The sequence below is a fragment of the Natrix helvetica genome, assembly GCF_964273705.1.
Source record: "Natrix helvetica genome assembly, chromosome: 1".
NCBI classification, from domain to species: Eukaryota; Metazoa; Chordata; class Lepidosauria; order Squamata; family Natricidae; genus Natrix; species Natrix helvetica.
Window position 1 is genome coordinate 18905117 of NC_138548.1, and position 20656 is coordinate 18925772.

At 44.0% G+C, this 20656-nt stretch overlaps 1 protein-coding gene across 3 annotated transcripts; it reads right to left on the reverse strand.

Moving 5' to 3' along the window:
• Positions 1 to 2129: 2129 nt before the first annotated feature.
• On the reverse strand, positions 2130 to 14001 carry LOC309395698 (complement factor D-like). Of its 3 annotated transcripts, none has more exons than XR_014175975.1 (6): positions 13847 to 14001; positions 9598 to 9754; positions 6083 to 6227; positions 3834 to 4091; positions 2479 to 2750; positions 2130 to 2351 (listed from the first exon to the last, which is right to left on the reverse strand). XR_014175975.1 is itself a non-coding variant. In XM_081960165.1 (5 exons), the coding sequence occupies exons 1-5, from the start codon at positions 13932 to 13934 to the stop codon at positions 2595 to 2597; spliced, it is 804 nt and encodes a 267-aa protein (XP_081816291.1). In that variant the 5' UTR covers positions 13935 to 14001; the 3' UTR covers positions 2130 to 2594. The 3 variants fall into 3 exon arrangements, 1 of the variants encoding a protein (XP_081816291.1); XR_014175976.1 differs by having other exon boundaries at positions 2130 to 2375; positions 2462 to 2750; XM_081960165.1 differs by having other exon boundaries at positions 2130 to 2750.
• Positions 14002 to 20656: the final 6655 nt, after the last annotated feature.

Here is a 20656-nt window from a genome sequence, read left to right on the forward strand (position 1 = left end):
ACGGGCGGCGCCTAGGAGTAGAGCCTTCTCTGTGATGGGCCCAACCCTCTGGAATGACCTCCCCCCCGATATCAGAACCACCACTGACTTCCGCTCCTTCCGACAAAACCTGAAGACTCACCTGTTCCGTTTAGCCGGCCTGGCCCATTCATAGTCTTATTCTACCTCCTGGCAGATATTTTAATTGGGTATTTTTAGGGTTATTTATATAGTGTTTTTAATTGAAACTTTGCTTTATGTACAGTTTATTGCCTCCTCTTTTATGTTTATATTTGTATTTTCTATTTGTTGATGTGTTTTATCTAACTGTACACCGCCCCGAGTCCCTTTGGGGAGAGGGGGCGGTATAAAAGTCTAAATAAAAGTAAAGTAAAAAGTAAAGTAAGGCAGGAGAATTATGGGAGTTGAAGACCCCAGATCTTAAAGTTGCTAAAATTGAGAAACGTTAATTCGAATTAGAATCATTCCGATTTTAAGATGGCAACTTTAAGATATATGGGCTTCAACTCCCAGAATTGCCCAACCAGTATGATTTACTTTAGCACCATTTACACGGATTGGCAGGAATTCTCCAGGGTTTTCTGCCATGGTCCACTTTGAAGCCGTCAGGAATTATACTCCGAACTCAGAGGCTGGTAAATCTATCACACAAAACCATGTTTTGAAATTAGTCACCACTCAAATAAGATGTGATTACCCAGGGTGTGGCACGAAGGCAACACAGCCAGAGAACTGGTATAAGTCCCTTTATTGGCACCAACTTTGCCCCCAACGTCCTGTTCACTCTCCGGCCTGGAGAAAAGCTCTCCCACAAACTTGCAGCAGCTTCTGGCTGCAGATACTCCAGTCCAAACGCTGTCAGCAGAATGACTGCAATCAATCACGCCAGCAGGGCAAGATAATGAGTCCCAGAAGGAAGAATCATGGCAATAATTCCAGCAAGACAAGATAAGCACACAGAAGGACGGCAATAATTCAAGCAGTCAAGAGGAATGCCGGGAACGCAGGCCACAACTCTCAACACTAGATGAATTCAGTGTTTGTTCCTGACAAACACCCCTCCCAACTGCCTCTCCTTTAAACTCCATCCCCAGGTGTGCCATGTGAAGGGAATCGGGGGGGCCTTTCCTTCCTCGTAAGCCACACAACCCATGTTGCTCTCTTCTGTTCTTCCCTGCGCGCCCTAGGAATGAGGAGGGGATGGGCCTTGGTCTTCATCTGAACCCCCTCTCCCTTGTTCTACCTTTCCCCTGCCCTGCCCAGCCTGACTTTGCCCTTCCCCACCTTCCTCCACAGCCAATGGAGCCACTCTCCTGCTCTCTGTCAGCTGTTTGTCATCCGTCTCAGATTGAGGGGCATGACATAAGAGATTGGGAAGAGGGCAGTGGTGGGTTTCAATTTTTTTTAGAACCTCTTCTGTAGGTGTGGCCTGCTTTGTGGGAGTGGCTTGCCGGCCATGTGACCAGGTGGGAGTGGCTTGCTGGCCATGTGATCAGGTGGGGGTGGCTTGCTGGCCATGTGACTGGGTGGGAGTGGCTTGCCAGCAATGTGACTGGGTGGGCGTGGCCAACTTGTAAAATGTGGTGACTCACTTAACAGCGCTCTTGCTTAGCAACCAAAATGTTGGTTCAGGAACTCTGGCATTGAAGTGTCTTAAAGCTGTCAAGTTACAAGACCCTTGCACCCCTAACCCTTTAGAAAAAAAAGCCCCAGGGGTGTTTAAACTTGACAGCTTTAAGACTTGTGGACTTCAACTCCCAGAATTCCTCCTCCAGTTATGTTGGTTCAGGAACTCTGGCATTGAAGTGTGCAAGTCTTAAAGCTGTCAAGTTACAAGACCCTTGCACCCCTAACCCTTTAGAAAAAAAACCCCCAGGGGTGTTTAAACTTGACAGCTTTAAGACCTGTGGACTTCGACTCCCAGAATTCCTCCTCTTGCTCTTCATCTTGATGATGTGTGGACGGGGGTAGGGGGTGGGAGGGAGCTGGAACCGGTTCTAAATGGCACTGTAGATTTGTGGAACTTCTTCTATAGAAGAGGTTAGAACTGGCAGGAACCCACCCCTGGAAGAGGGATATTATGAGCAGGATTCCAGCCTCTCTGAATCTTAAATAATGACCAAAACAGCAGCCGTCTGCATTCCATTTATTTCTTTATTTTTTGCAAGTTGACAATAATTCTTGGTAAGCATTGCTGCTTGATGTACAGGTGCCCCTTGATGAAAAGAAAAGAAGAAAAAAGCAGAGCCCATTTCCATAAGCGAAGGAGATTTCTTTCTGAACCTCTTGGGAGAACAGAATAACATAGATGGAAGACACCCTGGAAGTCTGCTAGTCCAGGGGTCCCCAACCTTGGCAACGTTAAGCCTGGAGGACTTCAACTCCCAGAATTCCCCAGCCAGCTGGCTGGGGAATTCTGGGAGTTGAAATCCTCAGGCTTAACGTTGCCAAGGTTGGAGACCCTTGTTCTAGTCCAACCACCTGCTCAGGCAGGAAACCTTACATCATTTCAGACAAATAGATTGCTCAATCTCATCCCCCTTTGCATCTTGAATCCTCAGCATTGAGAGCTACCAAGCCATCCCTCTTATGACTTAATTGTTGGACTCGATGGTGCTGTTGATCCATGAGACGTAGGGAGCAGTCCGGGTGTAAATCCCAGGTTTCCGCCAATTGCCGCAAACAGTGGAGCCAGTAGTCACGACGCCTTCAGCAACGCCGTTGCAAACAATAGGTCCCCCGGAATCGCCCTGCGAAGCAAATCAGGGTCAGTCCCAGTTTTAATATTACTATTGCGGGCGCACCGAACCAGCAGTAATGCCGGCAGCAACTCACCCCTGATTAAGCCATAATAGGAATTGCTCAAAGCTCCTACATTACCATCACCCAGCAAGATTCAACCAAACCTGGGACTCAAGACAACCTACAAAGTTACCTCTACATGGCTCCATGGGAGTCTGACAACCAATCGGGATATATTTCTTGCCACAGGAATAAGAAGCAAGTTCAAAGCCCAATAGAGGGTATAAATCTCTCTCTCTCTCATACCTATGTGCTCACTTTGCCCTGGACCTCAAACCATGTGGTCCTGTCCACCATTAAACCATCTTTCCAAGCAGCCTCCATGTTTCCAGTGTCTTTTCCCCCACTTGGGACTGAACCCAGAAGGGCGTTTCTTCCAACACTCTGCCTCTAGCTACACATGTGAATTTTGACTTGGAGCAGTTTTTTTTTTTTTAAACTTCGGCAACTTTAAGATGCGTGGACTTCAACTCCCAGAATTCCCCCAGCCAGCATGTGTCTTGAAGGCCTGCCTGGGATTCATACAAAATGTTGGAAATTGGAAGAGGAATTTCCCAGTAAAGGCTAAGTCTCATTGAATGATCTGGAATGTTGCTTCCCAGATTTCTCTCCACTTGGGTTGTTCATGTGATAATCTGTTCAGTGCAGAGGTGCCATTCAGCCGGTTCTGACCAGTTCTGACAAACCGGTGGTGAAATTTTGAATAGTTTGGAGAACCGGCAAATACCACCCCTGGTGGGCCCCGCCCCATCTATTCTCTGCCTCCTGAGTCCCAATTGATTGGCTGGGTCTTCTTTTGTTGTCCTGCATAGGAGAATGAAGCTGGAAGGCAGGTTAGTGGGGTAGGGAGGGAATGGGGATTTTAAAGTATCCTTCCCCTGCCACGCCCACCAAGACACACCCACCAAGCCATGCGACACCCACCGAACCAGCAGTAAAAAAATTTGAATCCCACCACTGGTCCAGGGCCTCACTCTGTATCGAGAGCCACACTTTCTTCCCTTCCCTCCTCCCACCAGCCCTGTGATCACCTTGCAGGAGTCTTTCTTTCTGGATTCAGCGCACATCATGTTCTCCGTCACGCTGCCGTCATGGTATCGCCTCAAATTGCATTGATTTCGATTGATGACTCTGAGATGCACGAACTGCAGCTTGTCCGGCTTCTTTCCCGTATTGCTAATAATGCCCCAGCCAGCCACTTCACATAGAGTATGTTCAGGGACATCATTGTTTACAGTCTGATATGGCAGGATCTGCACGTGTGGCCCAAGGACCGCGGGCTCTGCAAGCTAATTTTGAGAGAACCGGAGATGAAGGAAGCAGATTGCATCCAGGATATCAATTCCTTCAGATTAACAGAGTTGGAAGCAGAGGTGGCATTCAGCCGGTTCTGACCGGTTCTGGCAAACCGGTAGTGGAAATTTTGAGTTGTTTGGAGAACCGGCAAATACCACCTCTGGCTGGCCTCGCCCCCATCTATTCTCTGCCTCCTGAGTCCCAGCTGATCGCTGTCCCAGCTGATCGGCTGCGTCTTCTTCTGTTGCCCTGCATAGGAGAATGGAGCTGGAAGGCAGGTTAGTGGGGTGGGGAGGGAATGGGGATTTTATAGTATCCTTGCCCTGGAGTGGGGAGGGAATGGAGATCTTACAGTATACTTTCCCTGCCAAGCTCACCAAGCCATGCCCACCAAGCCACACCACGCCCACAGAACCAGTAGTAAAAAAAATTAAATCCCATCACTGGTTGGAAGGGACCTGGTAGGTCACCTAGTTCAACCCCCTGCCCAAGCAGGAGACCCTACACCATTTCTGACCGATGGCAGTAAATTATTTCATTTAAATCATCAATTTCCCTTTTATCCCCAATTGTCAATATTCCATTGCCCTAAAACAGGAAAAACGGGTGAGCATTTGGTTGAGAGATCAATTTTAGGTAGCAACAGATGTTTCTTTCCTAATGTGCAGAGAAAAAAATATCTGCTGCGAACTCCACATGGTGTCAGGAAGGGAATGTGTCCAGTAAATGCTCAGCTCCATCCAGTGCCCTGACTCTACCCCAAACAGGGATTAAAAGGGTTGTAAAAAAAAGGGGGAGTTGGTCCTGAAAGTTGGAAGATAAAACAGGACCTAAATTTGCACCAAGCCCCATTTTGTATGATGGTTTAATAAGATTCAGACATGTTCCTGCAAAACCTTGCACAAAACAGTACCAAAAAAAAAAAGGGGGGGGAAATTCTAACTTTTGTTAAACATGCTTCATCAGTGGTTTATTTCCTTTTATCAACATGCACAAACACTAACAACAGAGATGTTAATGCTTTATTAAGTAGTCCAAGACTAAAACTATAACTACATAACCAACACTTTGATATGAATTACATCTTTTTTTTAACCTTATACTGTACTCAGCTTTGGATGACAAACAATCTTATGCTTGGAATAATGACCTCCAAAATGGCAAGTAACATTGAAAAGAACTTTTACTTTTCTCCTTTTATTTCCAAGACTATCAGCTTTTTAAATAATGGAGCTTTAGCTATTTAAAACTAGGTTATACAGATTTTATTGCACTGAAGTAGCACAATGTGTTAGGAATGTAAGCTAACGGTTGGGTCAGCAATGTATAAGCCTTGAGAGTAGTACTGTGTCTTTAAGTATTGCTAAAATGGGATTGGTTGCTGTTACCTCAAGCAGCCATAAGATGGAGCCAGAATGACTGTTAGCTCTGTTTGTTAGATGCTGATCAGTGGATACTGCTTGTAGATGTATGAGTTTTGCTACTGTTAGCGACTTCGTGTGCTGAACTGATTATATGATACTGGACTGTGTTCAATGAATCACTCCTTAACTGAGAACATTGATAACTGATTGATTGAACCGTGTCTAAATTGAACTCTCAATACCTCTATTTTCCACATAAGTAAAATACTATTACTTTTACTATTCGGTGTCCCTGTATGCTGGTTTGTGCGTGTTCTTCCACACCACTCTCATTACGCTTCTCTGCACACTCGCTCTCCTAACGGGGAGCTCACACAATATATGATGACGTACAACATTACAACACAAGGAAAACAACAGAAAAAAGAGAATTATCAATCTGAGTGCCCTTTCTGCAGTTGCTTTTAATCTTATGGGTTCTGTATGTGGAAAATATAGAATTAAAAGGACAGAAATGCATACAGGATGCATCTAAAAACAAGGATGAGGTTCAGTGTATTTATTTATGGGCTCATTTGCAGCATTGACATGGCTGCCTATCTCATATTTTGAATACCCACCTGGATAAGCAAGAGATCGTGGAGAATGGTGTCTTGACTGCTCCCTGGGTGAGGAATGAGTTGACGGATTCCATACAGGCGCTTGTTCGGTTCTGTTTCTGAGAGTGAATGGGCTCCCAAGAGGACCTCAAGGGTCCCATTATTCCTGCACCGGAGATTGTGGTTAGTATGAACAATCTGGGTCCCTCTATGTTAACAGGTCTTTATCATGCCTCCTTCCCATACAACCCTTTGGAGAATGATGCCTTCTGTCATTTTTAAATCGATGCATGTTTCAAAATAAATGTGGAAATGTCAAGAGTTACAACCGCAATGGAATCTGTTCGGCTCTGTTCTTGGTTTGCTTGTGATCCTCAACGTAATAAAATTACTACCAGAGATGGAAGCCATCTTTTACATTTGGACCTTCAGGCCTATCACATTTTTTAATGGTGGGAAAATGGGAGGGGGGAGCTTTGCTGGCTGAGGAATCCTGGGAGTTGGAGTCCACAAGTCGTAAAGTTGTCAAGGTTGGAGACCCCTGATATGGAGTATGGGTGATATATAGTCAAAGTAACATTCCTTTCTCAGAAAGTCAAGGACACCTTGCCCTGCAGCTGCGATGAGGTGACTGGGAGGCATCTCCAGTTTTAGATGGAAGTCTTTAAGAAGATGTTGGATAGCCATTTGTCTGGAACGGTATAGGGTTTCCTGCCTAGGCAGGGGGTTGGACTAGAAGACCTCCAAGGTCCCTTCCAACTCTACTATTGTATTGTATTGTATTATTGTATAGATGGGGCCTGATTGGACCATGTGATGGACATGTGGGTGCTGGGCAAGGACTTGGACTTTCATTTGGGTGGGGAAACCCTGGAAGCTTTCAGATTCGGGTTTTCCCAGATGTGCCAATGTGACATCTCTAATAAAATGGAACTTTGAGGAACTTCAAGCCTCGAGTCTTCTTTCATTGGGGGTGTTACTTGGAACACTGCATTTAACCCGTTTCTTCTTTAAAAAACTCTACCAGCTTCCCCAAACTCCAGGGTGCTGTCTGGGATCCTGAGCCCCAAGCGTCAACCCGAACCTGGGCGGGGCAAAGACTCAGAGAAGATGGAAGAAGACAAGAAACCCACGGAGGGAGCTGCAGGAGATGACAATTACAGTTGAAGGGGTTAGTGCTCTCTGAGCTTGGTTGTTTTCTTACAGACATTTCATTACTCACACTAGGTAACATCATCAGTGCTAGTGATGACTCAGACAGCACCAAGGACCGTTCATTTCAATCCTGAGCTACAAATATTCTCTTTCTTTTTTTTAGAATTGCAGTTGATCAGGAAGGAAAGTCAAATTAAAGATCTATCTATCTATCTATCTATCTATCTATCTATCTATCTATCTATCTATCTATCCATCCATCCATCCATCCATCCATCCATCCATCCATCCATCCATCCATCCATCCATCCATCCATCCATCCATCTATCTATCTATCTATCTATCTATCTATCTATCTATCTATCTATCTATCTATCTATCTATATGTCTCTCTCCCTCTTTCTGTGTGTGTGTGTGTGTGTGTGTGTTTTCCAGCATAACTCCTCGAGCAATTTCAACGAAACTTGGTATACAGATGACTTGCTCTCTGGAAACAAATACTGTGGGGGTAAGACACCCCTAACACCCCTCAGAGTGTGTGTTCTGTTAAGATACAGCCTGTTGTACCTTAAAATGGTTTCTACCATACTGCCTTAAAATGGCTTCTACTGTACAGCACTGTGGAGTTGCCATGGTAATGGCTTCACAGTACTCCACAAGGGGGCTCCCTCTGGTAAGGGGGAAAATCCAACATTAGAAATTGCGCCGACGTTCATGGAAGGAGGGTTGGGATAAATAAACACCTGGGCAGTGCCAGGTTATCAGTTAGTAAATGGATAAAAAAAAGCGAGAGATCTAAGTACACGGAGTCAAAACTAAGTATGACAACTTCTTGAAACTAGTTTTCATATCAGCATGTGATATAGCTTGTTAATGATCTAAAAAGTTAATCAAAGGGACCAACCAAACTACATATCGAGGTGGCTGAGTTTGCACTGTAGCTAAAGTGTGGCTGGTTTTCAATAAACAGTTTTGTGGAATACACTACATACAGAGTGGCTGTGTTTGCATAACTGCATAAATGTTTGCTCTCTCAAACAATCATTTGGAAGTCTGTTATAAGAGGTGACTTGATAGCAGTCTTGCAATATTTGAGGGGCTGCCACACAGAGAAGGGGGTCGACCTATTCTCCAAAGCACCTGAGGGTCAGACAAGAAAGAATGGGTGGAAATTTATCAAAAAGATCCAACCTAAAACTTAGGAGAAATTTCCTAACAATGAGAACAATTAATCAGTGGAACAACTTGCCTCTAGATCAGTGGTTCCCAACATGGGGCTCAGGCTCCACAGGGGGGCAATTTGATTTTTAATGGGGGGCAATTTGAACCTTGTTTAAACCAAGTTAATAGCCTTTTGGGCTTCCTCTGCGTGAGTAGAGTTCACTTTTTGAGTAAAGTAAGAATTATATGTCAACGGGAGGTGGCGGAGGGAGGATTTTAAAGAAACTTAAGTGGGGCCTGGCCAAAAAAGGATTGGGAGCTACTGCTCTAGATAGTTGTGAGTGCTCCATCACTGGATATTTTTAAGAAGAGATTTGGAGTGTCTTTTGTCTGGAATGGTGTGGGGCAGAGGTGTGAAACTCTAGGCCCACGAGACATATTCAGCCTACAATATGGTTGGCTCCGGCCTGCAGGGCTGTCCCCGTCTACCCACATCGCTTCGGCCTGGTCTACCCAATGCGAAGAGGAAACATGGCAGCCTTTTGGGTAGTGGTGTCAAGCTGGCCACGCCCACCGATGGCCGTGCCCAGTGAGTGGCATCGCACTGGCCACACCCACCCAGTTGGCCACGTCCACCTGCCCCCCCCAAGGTCAACCACCAGCCTGATGTGGCCCTCAATGAAATTGAATTTGACACCCCTGGCATAGCGTCTCCTGCTTGTTATAAGAATATAGCTATTCAAACTTTAAACAACACCTCAAAAGGAAGGGAGGGAGGGAGGGAGGAAAGGAAGGAGAGCGGGGTAGGAGGTTGGGAGGGAGGGAGTTGGAAGGGACTGTGTCCATGTCTACAAACCAGTAAGATATTACGCAATAATGGATTTGGATATGTTTGCACTTGTTCTTTTTCTTTTTTTTCTTTTTATGGACCAGAGTTCCCTCTTCCTTGTACAACTGCCAATAATTAAGCAGCAAATACAACCAAATGGTTGCCTTCTTTTAAACAAAGGAGTGAATTTCTGTGGCGGGTTATATATCTGAATGCTCGCTAATTTCTAAACATTCAAGTGGGTCAAAGGCACAAGAAGAGGCCGGCCTGGTTATATCCCTGGCTGGTGGACCAATTCCCTGCTGTTACACAGAATGGGGAAGACAGGCTTATCTGTGTGCAAAATGAGCTTCGCATCACCGGTCACCAGAGAAGAAATCTCACACTCACGTTTCCTCCAAGCAGTGGGCTGCGCTCAGCACCCACTGAGCAGCGATTAGGAACCCACCGCAGAGATGCTTCCCGTCCTCTTGCACAGACGCCATGTAAGGCCTGTGATGGGGGCTGCTCTCTGATCCCCCCAGGATACGGCCCCTGGGACGATCCGCTGGGAGGGACAAAAATGCTGTGTTTTAGCCTGCATCCTGGAAAACCACTTTACCGCTGCCCTAGAGCCAGGCAGGAACATGCATAGGATCGCATTTCAATATATAATTGAACAAGCTGGTGGTGGGAAAGGAATGTGGAGTTCAAAAATTCCAGTGGCCACCAATCTGTGGTGGAGGAGGACATGAAAATGCTGCAGGATTGGATCAAACACCCCCCTTTTTCGCCCCTTACATTGGGTGATTAGAACTGCAATTGGTCCATCTGCACTTAACTGACACTCCCCCCCACCCAAAATAAAGTGGGGGGAGGGAGATAATCATCTCTTTTTTGGAGTATGAAAAAAAGCCACCAGAACAAAATTCACCTTGTGTTTTTAAAAAGTCCCATCCATCTGCCTAATGCAGAGATGGCCTTGTTTTGCAGGCCCCAGAGAACTCTCCCAGTACTGTGTTGGAAAAAACATTTTCCCCCTGCCTTGTTGAAAAAAGTAAACAAATGAAAACAGACGTGCAGTCTCTAAAATAGGCTGAAAAGTAGTTTTTTAAAAGCCCATTCGTCTAGGGGAAAATGACATTTTTAGTTGCATGACAAAGACCCATCAATTTTGCAGTATGCCCCATTTATTCTGGCCTTCACTTTCCTGTATATGTATAATATATATGTATATGTATTTATAAAGGTAAAGGTTCCCCTCGCACATATGTGCGAGTCGTTCCCAACTCTAGGGGGTGGTTCTCATCTCCGTTTCAAAGCCAAAGAGCCAGCACTGTCTGAAGACGTCTCTGTGGTCATGTGGCCGGCATGACTAAACGCCAAAAGCGCACAGAACGCTTCCCACCAAAGGTGGTCCCTATTTTTCTACTTGCATTTTTACATGCTTTCAAACTACTTGGCAGAAGCTGGGATAAGTAACAGAAGCTCATTCTGTTAGGCGGCACCAGGGATTCGAACCGCCAAACTGCCGACCTTTCTGATCGACAAACTCAGTGTCTTAGCCACTGAGCCACCACGTCCCTTTTACGTATGTATATGTACAATACAATACAATAGCAGAGTTGGAAGGGACCTTGGAGGTCTTCTAGTCCAACCACCTGTTTAGGCAGGAAACCCTATACTGTTTCAGACAAATGGCTATCCAACATCTTCTTAAAGACTTCCAGTGTTGGGGCTTTCACAACTTCTGGAGGCAAGCTGTTCCACTGATTAATTGTTCTAACTGTCAGGAAATTTCTCCTCAGTTCTAAGTTGCTTCTCTCCTTGATTAGTTTCCACCCATTGCTTCTTGTTCTACCCTCAGGTGCCTTGGAGAATAGTTTGACTCCCTCTTCTTTGTGGCAACTCCTGAGATATTGGAACAATGCTATCATGTCTCCCCTAGTCCTTCTTTCTCTTAAGCTAAACATACCCAGTTTCTGCAACTGTTCTTCATATGTTTTAGTCTCCAGTCCCCTAATCATCTTTGTTGCTCTTCTCTGCACTCTTTCTAGAGTCTCCACATCTTTTTTACATCGTGGCGACCAAAACTGAATGCAGTATTCCAAGTGTGGCCTTACCAAGGCATTATAAAGTGGTATTAACACTTCACGTCATCTTGATTCTATCCCTCTGTTGATGCAGCCTAGAACTGTGTTGGCTTTTTTAGCAGCTGCTGCACACTGCTGGCTCATATTTAAATGGTTGTCCACTAGGACTCCAAGATCCCTTTCACAGTTACTACTACTGAGCAAGGTACCACCTATACTGTACCTGTGCATTCCATTTTTGTTGCCTAAATGTAGAACCTTACTCTTTTCACCATTGAATTTCATTTTATTAAATAGTGCCCAATGTTCAAGTTTGTCAAGATCCTTCTGTATCTTAAGCCTATCTTCTGGAGTGTTGGCTATTCCTGCCAGCTTGGTGTCATCTGCAAATTTGATGAGTTCCCCATTTATTCCCTCATCCAAATCATTGATGGAGATGTTGAAGAGTACTGGGCTCAAAACAGAGCCTTGGGGTACTCCACTGCATACTTCCCTCCAGGTAGATGCAGTTCCATTGAGGACTACACGTTGAGTGCGGTTGGTCAGCCAGTTACGAATCCATCTGCTGGTGATGCTGTCTAACCCACATTCTTCTACTTTATCTAATAGTAGGTTATGGTCTACCTTATCCAATGCCTTACTGAAGTCCAAGTAAACTATATCGACGGCATTCCTCTGGTCTACTGATTTTGTCACCTTGTCAAAGAATGTAATAAAATTAGTCTGGCATGAGTCTGGTATGTATATGTAAAAGAGTCACTACCCCCATATTCTTTGAACTATGGTGCTAGAGAAGACTCCCGCGAGACCCTTGGACTGCAAGGCGATCAAACCGGTCAGTCCCAGAGGAGATCAACCCTGACTGCTTTTTAGAAGGCCAGATCCTGAAGATAAAACTCAAATGCTTTGGCCACCTGATGAGAAGGAAGGACTCACTGGAGAAGAGCCTCATGCTAGGAACGATTGAGGGCAAAAGAAGAAGGGGACGACAGAGTATGAGGTTGCTGGATGAAGTCATTGAAGCAGTCGGCGTGAGCTTAAATGGACTCTGGGGGATGGTAGAAGACAGGATGGCCTGGAGGAATGTTGTCCATGGGGTCTTAATGGGCCGGACATGACTTTGCAACTAATAACAATAACCCCCCATATTTTGATGAAAATAAAAGGGTCTGTATCAGTTTTTGCCAAATAAATAATAATAATAATAATAATAATAATAATAATAATAATAACAACTTTAATTTATAAACCGCACCCTTTCCTAAACAGGACTCGGGGCGGTGTACAGTCATATTAAAACAGAATAAATACACAATATGGGCATACTTAATATACAAATAATTAAACAAATAGTTAAACGGAGGAGGTGTTTAGAGATAGTCTACCTCTATCCATGGAGGTTCCATTTACTTCTTGGCTGATACACCTTGCTAGAGAAATTCCTCCATGAATTTGGCAAATTTTGTACAGCTATATTATAGCTTGGATAATCAAATGATGGGCAAGGAAGGCTATTTAAAGTTTTCAATGCCCAATCTTTATGTCTCAATATCAGCACCTCCATAGGATGAAAGAACGGGAGGAAGCACGTGAGCAAAGTTACACTACAGGTAGTCCTCGACTTATAACAGTTCATTTAGTGACCATTTAAAGTGACAAGAGCACTAAAAAAATGTGACATGACCGTTTTTCACACTTACGGCTTTTGCAGATGGTCAGATGATCAAAATTTGGATGCTTGGCAACTGGTTCATATTTATGACGGTTGAAGTGTTCCCAGGGTCATGTAATTACCTTTGCGATTTTATGACAAGCAAAGGTAATGGGGAATGATTCACTTAACAACTGTGGCAAGAAAGGTTGTAAAATGGAGCAAAATTCACTTAACAATTGTCTTGGTTAGGAAGAGAAATTGTGGTTATAATCCAAGGACTACTTGTATTTTGGAAAGTTCTCTTGTCATTTCTTTTTAAAAACTGACCTGGCTGTTATTCCTATTTCCCTGGAAGTTCCTTTGTAGCTTCCTATGTGATTTGATATTTTTTCCCTCCAGTGAATGCACAACTTTTGCATATTTCAAGGGTTAACTTTCCTTTGCATCTCCTAACACTGCTACTTGCTTAAAATCTCTGTTCTTTTCAAATCCACAAATATGAAAAAGATGACCTGGTCAATATAATCTCTGCCGCTTCTAAAAATCCATTATTTGGGGAATACAAAAGAAACCTACTCTTGCTCATAAGTGTTTTAAAAACAAAATACTTAAAACTATCCAACAAATCAAGTCATCAAATAACTACCTAGATTTTAGACTAGCTTGTGGTTGCAAAAATAGTCCCCACAATTCGTTGTTGGTTCGAAAACGTAGGCGAATTGCATAAACCAGCATAATTCCGCTAACCGTGGGTTAAACCACAGATAAGAAAGATACACCCGAAGGGAGCAGATCCTGCAGGAAAAATGCTAGGAAGGAGAAAAAAAGGTAAGATAAGCACAACTGTCGAACTGCAGCAAAAAGAGCTACAGCGAGCCGAGAGGAAGGAATAAAAGTGTATTAATTAACTCACCCGATACGGAGAAGATGCTCAGGAAAAAAATGAAGAACCAGAAGGAAAAACCAGCCATCTTTTGCGTTCTCTCTTCGTATCTAATCATCTTTTTTGCCCTACCGTGAACTCAGCAGGACTCAACATCAGATTTCCGGGAAGGCCTTTGTTTTCTCAGTCCCAAGGATGTCCTTGACGTCAGCATTGTTGCAGCAAAACAAAGAGAGAAATGATACTCTCTGATACTTGTTTTGGCCCGGAAACCTTTGGGTACGAACCGCTTGAAATATCCCTGACAGTGAACTTTGAGAAAGTTGTTTGCTTTCAATTTGAACTCTGCCCGTTAAAGACACTCCTGCAGAGATGTCCCAGGATGGGGAGGGGAAACAGGGACTCAAATTAGCTTTTCTTTCCCTGGGTAGAAAGTTAGCACCCACCACCCCTCTCCTAGAACAGTAATGGCTTCCCTTTTTGTGCTGAAATTGTGTGTGTGTGTGCGCAACAGTGTGCATGCACCCACAATGCGCAACCCCCTGTGCTCCCCCTCGCCCCCTGCACGCTCGTGAACACCCCCCCCCGGTGGCCCATTTTGGCCTAGCAGGCCTCTCTGACGCCTCCTGGGACAAAAAATGGGTCTGGGGGGGCGCACCCCACACGCCACGTTTTGGGCCTAATAGACCACCCTGAAGCCTCCTGAAACAAAAATTGGGGTGCAGGGAGACATGTCGCCCTGCACTCCCCCGATGCATGCGCACGCATCTCCCGCATGCACTGCAGTGCCCCAAAAATCAGCTGGCCTGGCGGGAGGCACGCATGCATGTGTGGTGGAACTTAGCTGGGTGACGCCTCGCGTGCCCGTAGAGGGCTCCATGTGCCACCTGTGCAGTGGTGGGTTTCAAACTTTTTTAGAACCTCTTCTGTAGGTGTGGCCTGCTTTGTGGGAGTGGCTTGCTGGCCATGTGACTGGGTGGGAGTGGCTTGCTGGCCATGTGACTGGGTGGGCGTGGCCAACTTGTGAAATGTGGTGAAACTCACTTAACAACGCTCTTGCTTAGCAACCAAAATGTTGGCTCAGAAACATATTGATCCATGTAACTGGAATAAAACTTATCAAGTACAAAGTTCTTTCACTAGGAAACAGAAACAAAAATGTGCGGGCTATTTATTTATTTAATCGATTTTTCTAACTGCTTGTCTGGCAAACACAACTCCAGGCAGCTAACATGTAAATATATATATATGCAGGTATGCCCTGATATCGTGCCTTCATTATTTTCATAAATAACTCAAGCCAGTGAATATATCTAAAAATCTTTCCTCCTCCTATTTTCCCCACAACAACCCTGTGAGGTGGGCTGGATTGAGAGTGAGTGACTGGTCCAAAGTTACCCAAACGGCTTTCATGCCTAAGGCGGGACCAGAACTCACAGTCCCTTGGTGATTGGTCCAACGTTACCCAACCAGCCTTCATGTCTAAGCTGGGACTAGAACTCCTAGTCTCCTAGTTTGTAGTCTGGTGCCTTAAATACTAGAGAAATAGTACTAAATATCAATAAGGAAAGAATGACAGTATAACAATGGTTCCCCCATTCAAGATACCCCCCCCCTCTAAAAAACAGACAGAGACCTTGCTGACTCTTAAGGTCTGGAGGACATCCAGCCCTTCAAAACTTACAAAAGACGTTGTGTGAGGGAAACTGGTTTGGAGAGATCGCTTGTGAAAACAATCTTGGAACGATTCTTGGTTACCAACAAAATGTGAACCAACTGTGAAATGCGGTTGGCGTAAAGATAAAAGCAATCTTAGGCTGTGTCAACTGAAAAAAAGACTCCAAATCTCAGGAACTAATCGTTGCATTTTATTTCACAGTGATTAGTCCTCAAGACAGGGATGGTATCCCGTTCTGAACACTATGATTTTAAAAGGCTTGAGATGCACAAATAGCATCAGGGAAGGACAATAAAGATTATTGAGAGAAAGCTGTGCACAGGATCTGGTCAGAATTCTTTTTTTAAAAAAAAATGGTATGGTTGAGGCACATAAAAACAGATGGAGCTATCTTGATTTATTGTGACTATCCTCCATGGTTATCCCTGATCAGGAGTCTAGAACCGTGATGGAGAACCTATTAAAGTAGAATAAAATATGAATTAAAAATATAAGAATAAAGACGTGGCATAAAAGGGACAGTTAGAAGCTTGCTTAAAGGAAAATGTCATCAGCCTCTAACCACAGGATGTTCTAGCCAACGTCCCTATGTCAAAAGTCCAAAACCACAAGGTTCAAATAAAGTTCGTTAATGACACGTAGTCCATACCTGTAACGAAAGGAGAAGTATGACCCCCATCTCCTTATAAGGCTTTTCCCCCAAAATAACCAATAAGAAATGAGTTAAGTATTTCCGTGTTGCGCTGCCTTTGAGAATGTATAAGAATGCCTGCTTCGATAATGAAGGTTGTTCAGAATTTGCAATGTTAGGCATGTGTTGGCTTTCTGAACCTGGCGGCCAAATAAACTTTTCCAGTATCCTGAGAAGTCTAAAGCCTGTCATTTTCTGCAACACTAGGCATGCATGCCACAGGTGACACGTGGAGCGGGCACGCAAACTGTTGCCCAGCTCAATTCCACTGTACATGTGTGGGGTGTGTGCATGCATGCATAGGGGCAGGGGGAGCGCAGGGGGGCTGCGCCACCCACCCCTAGTTTTTGTACCCTAGAGGTCCTCTGTGCTCCGTTTGTTGTCCCAGGAGGCTTCAGGGAGGCCTGCTAAACCCAAAGTGGGACGTCGGGGGGGGGGGGGGAGTTGCATGCATGCATAGGGGGACTGGGCACATTGCATTATGGGCATGGGCACACTGTCGCGCACAAGCACGCTTTATCGGCATGTGAGGATAAAAAGGTTAGCCATCACTGGTCTAGAAAGCAAGCCAGACCACAGAGATCATTTCATCTAATGATTAAGGATCAAGGGCTAGAAACCAGGGGACTATGAGTTCGAGTCCCAACTTTGGCATGAAAGCCAGTTGGGCGATGCTAGGCCACTCACTCTTTCTCAGCCCAACCCACCTCACTGGGTTGTTGTTGTTGTTGTGGAGAAACAGGAAGAAGAAGAATTAGGTATTTTGCTGCCTGGAGTTCTTTATATTAATATTAATATAAATACAGAATATAAAATAAAAAATAAATAAAAACCAAGACAAACTGAAACAACTGAATGCTCCAACACTGGAAGTTTTTAAGAAGATGTTGGATAACCACTTGTCTGAAATGGTATAGGGCAGGGTGTCCAAACTTGGGAACTTTAAGACTTGTGGACTTCAACATGGCTGGCTGGGGAATTCTGGGAGTTGAAGTCCACAAGTCTTAAAGTTCCCAAGTTTGGACACCCCTGGTATAGGGTTTCCTGACTAAGTAGGGGGTTGGACTAGAAGACCTCTAAGGTCCCTTCCAACTCTGTTATTTTATTTTATTCTATTCTATTCTATTCTGGAATGTTCTTGATAAGGAATAGTTTGAAAGGAGATATGATTAGCATTTCCTGGAATCAGAATAAATGTACAGAATCAAAGCGTTTTAGTGGTGGGACAAGTTACTCCCCTTTATTTGGCTTAGCAACCATTTCTTGGGGATATTTTTGTTTGCACAACTCTGAAGTCTAAACACTCTTCTGATTCCTAGATCAAGTTTCATTTCCTTTTGTGTGCGTGTGTGGCTGAATTGAGAATTCTCACCCAAAGTTTTTGACAAGGATGAACTCCACCCAAGATTGAAGATTAAAGTCAGAACAAATATTTTTGTTCTTATTATTGGACTTCCATTTCTAAAGAAATAAGCCTCACCCCTAGAATTACTGTCTTATCTTGCCCAAAGAACAGTACTGTGAGACTCAAAGGTTGCTGAGCTATAAAGACTCAGAGATGCTAACAGAAGATAAAGTTTTCTTGATGTCAGCTGTGATCCACAGAGACCGAAATGTTCTTTCACAGAATCCTCAGAATGCTTCCATTATATTCTTAGGGTGGATATTAATCCTAAAGAAAATGTTGTGAAGAAGTAAACTGGCCATGTCTTTATTGGCCAAGTGTGATTGAACAGACAAAGAGTGCATAAACTCTCAGTGTGCATACAAACAACAAAGTGATAAATTGTAACTCATAATCCAAAGATACAATCATAAATCATAAGAAACAACCAACAAGTGATAGTCATAAGACACTAATGTTGTTGTTGTTAGTTGCGAAGTCATGTCCGACCCATCAATGACATTCCTCCAGGCCTTCCTGTCCTCTACCATCTCCCGACTGGAGTCCATTTAAGCTCACGCCGAATCCATCCAGCCACTTCTTTCTCTGTCGTCATCCTCTTCTTTTTTTGCCCTCAATCTTTCCCAGTGTTGGAAGAAAGGGTCCTTCTGGGTTCAGTTCCAAGTGGGGAAAAACACACTGGAAACTTGGAGGCTGCTTGGAAAGATGGTTTAATGGTGGACAGGATCACATGGCTTGAGCTTCTGAACAAAAAAGGGGATCACATCCTTCCAGATGTTGGGAGAAGAAGAAAAGAGAGCAAATGCCTCTGGCTTTATGCCCTCTCTGGCCTTTGATCTTGATCTTGTATTCTGATTGGTTGTCAGACTCCCATGGGGCCATGCAGGGACAACTCTCTAGGCTGTGTTTTGAGTCCAAGTTTGGTTGAGCATTGCTTCTTCCCAGGTGCCCTGTGGGGAGATGGGTAAAGGGCTAATACTAGCATGCCTTAATCACATCACGCTGGAGCTGAGGGGGAGATGTTTGTTATGTAGAATAGACTGGCTCAGGCCCATTGACAAAGGTGGGGGCTATTAAGAGTGAGTCTGTTTCCTAACTAAAACACGTTTCTCCATTTCTGATCCAGGAAAATATAATATTCTGCCTTTTCAATATTTGCCAGGATATATTGAAATATTTCATTTTTCTAGGAGAGGAGTGGGTTTTAACTTCCTACACCAGCATTAGGCTCTTCTCCAGTGAGTCCTTCCTTCTTATTAGGTGGCCAAAGTATTTGAGTTTCCTCTTCAGGATCTGGCCTTCTAAAGAGCAGTCAGTCAGGATTGATCTCCTCTAGGACTGACCAGTTTGATCGCCTTGCAGTCCAAGGGACTCACAGGAGTCTTCTCCAGCACCATAGTTCAAAGGTCTCAGTTCTTTGGCGCTCAGCCTTTTTTATGGTCCAACCTTCACAGCCATACATTGCAGCTGGGAAAACCATAGCCTTGACTGTACGCACTTTTGTTGGCAGGGTGATGTCTCTGCTTTTTAGTATGCTGTCTAAGATACCAATTGGAGTAGGTAATAGGAAAGATGAAAAGGATAATTGCAGTACAGCCCTACTACATGGGTAAATATCTTAGGCATTAAGACAGTGCTGTAGGAATTACTGGTAGGTGTAAAAACTGTCTTTGTGTCTAGTTGTTTTGGCCTGCAATGCTCCATAGCGGTGTCCCGAGGGAAGACATTGAAACAGTTTATGTCCAAGATGTGAGTAGTCTGTAGATATTTTCACAGCCCTCTTTCTGGCTTGTGCAAAATACAGGTCCTGAATGGAAGGCAGATTGGTAGCTATTGTTTCTTCTGCAGTCCTAACTATCCGTTAAAGTCTGTATCTGTCCTGTTTGATTGCGGTACCAAACCAGATAATTATGGAAGTACAAATAACAGATTTGATAATTCCTCTGTAGAACTCTATTAGCAGCTTCTGGGGCAGTCTGAGCTTTCTGAATTGGCACAGGAAGATATTGTATTTTAGGCTGGATTGGCAATGGAAGAAACCCATTGTGACTTCATCAGGGTTGACCCCGGCCTTGGAATTTCCCTGACAGAGGTTTACTCAAATGTATTTTCTTCGAACGAGGATTTAAGAAAAATCTCACCACAATGAAAAATCTCTTTTGAGCTTTGCTACCTATCCATAGGTGACTTGAAAAGCAAAAGGGGCCCAAGTTAACCCAATCAGTTACTACTACTACTACTACTACTACTACTACTACTACTACATTGAGTAGACATTGTAGGAGGAAAGTTGGGTTAGTCTATGGTTCCCTGTTTACTGGGGAATTCTAAGGGTTGAAGTCCACCCATCTTAAAGTTCCCAGGATTGAGAAACATTGGTTTATACTGACATAAAATCAAAAGTTTGGAAGCATCTTGTCCAACTGACAAATTCTATTAAAAAGCAGCTCATGAAAGCAGGTGGAAGATCATTAATGAGCGATCCAACTTAGAATTAAGGAGAAATTTCCTGGCAGTGAGAACAATTTAACAGTAGAACGGCTTGCCTTCAGAAGTTGTGGATGCTGGAGGTTTAAAGAAGAGATTGGACAACAATTTGTCCGGAATAGTATAGGGTCTCCAACTTGAGCAGGGGGTTGGACTAGAAGACCTCCAAAGTCCTTCCAACCTTGTTATTCTGTGTTCTACGTTAAAAGCTTCTGCCTTTTAATAACATTTGTGAGTTGAAAAAAAGGTGCTACTAGACTCCTCCTGATTTATTCTACTCTGTGTCACTAGATGGTGCTAATTCTTTGTCAGCCAGATCTGACTACAAATTTCTGAGGAAAATTGTAAAGAAAACAAGATTCCGTGTGGCATCGTCACCTCTTGACTTCTGAGTTACTGAATTACTGGGAAGATCTCATATGTAGAATAATTTCTCAGACTGATTTATTGTTTTAGGTGCCTGTGATACCCCTTGTTCATTATAGGGAAATGGAACTTCCATGTACAAAAGCATTCTACCTGAGTCAGACAAGCTAGGGACTAAGAGTAGAGGAAAAACATTGTTGAATATGCATTGAT

What these genes read in the sequence shown, in the direction of transcription:
- LOC309395698 (XM_081960165.1), bottom strand. Translation starts at nt 13,934, where the DNA reads ATGATTAGATACGAAGAGAGAACGCAAAAGATGGCTGGTTTTTCCTTC. An exon ending in GAGCATCTTCTCCGTATCGG is followed by an intron (nt 9,755 to 13,846) that starts GTGAGTTAATTA and finishes TGTCCCTCCCAG; the next exon opens with CGGATCGTCCCAGGGGCCGT. An exon ending in GCCCACTGCTTGGAGGAAAC is followed by an intron (nt 6,228 to 9,597) that starts GTGAGTGTGAGA and finishes TCTCCGGTGCAG; the next exon opens with GAATAATGGGACCCTTGAGG.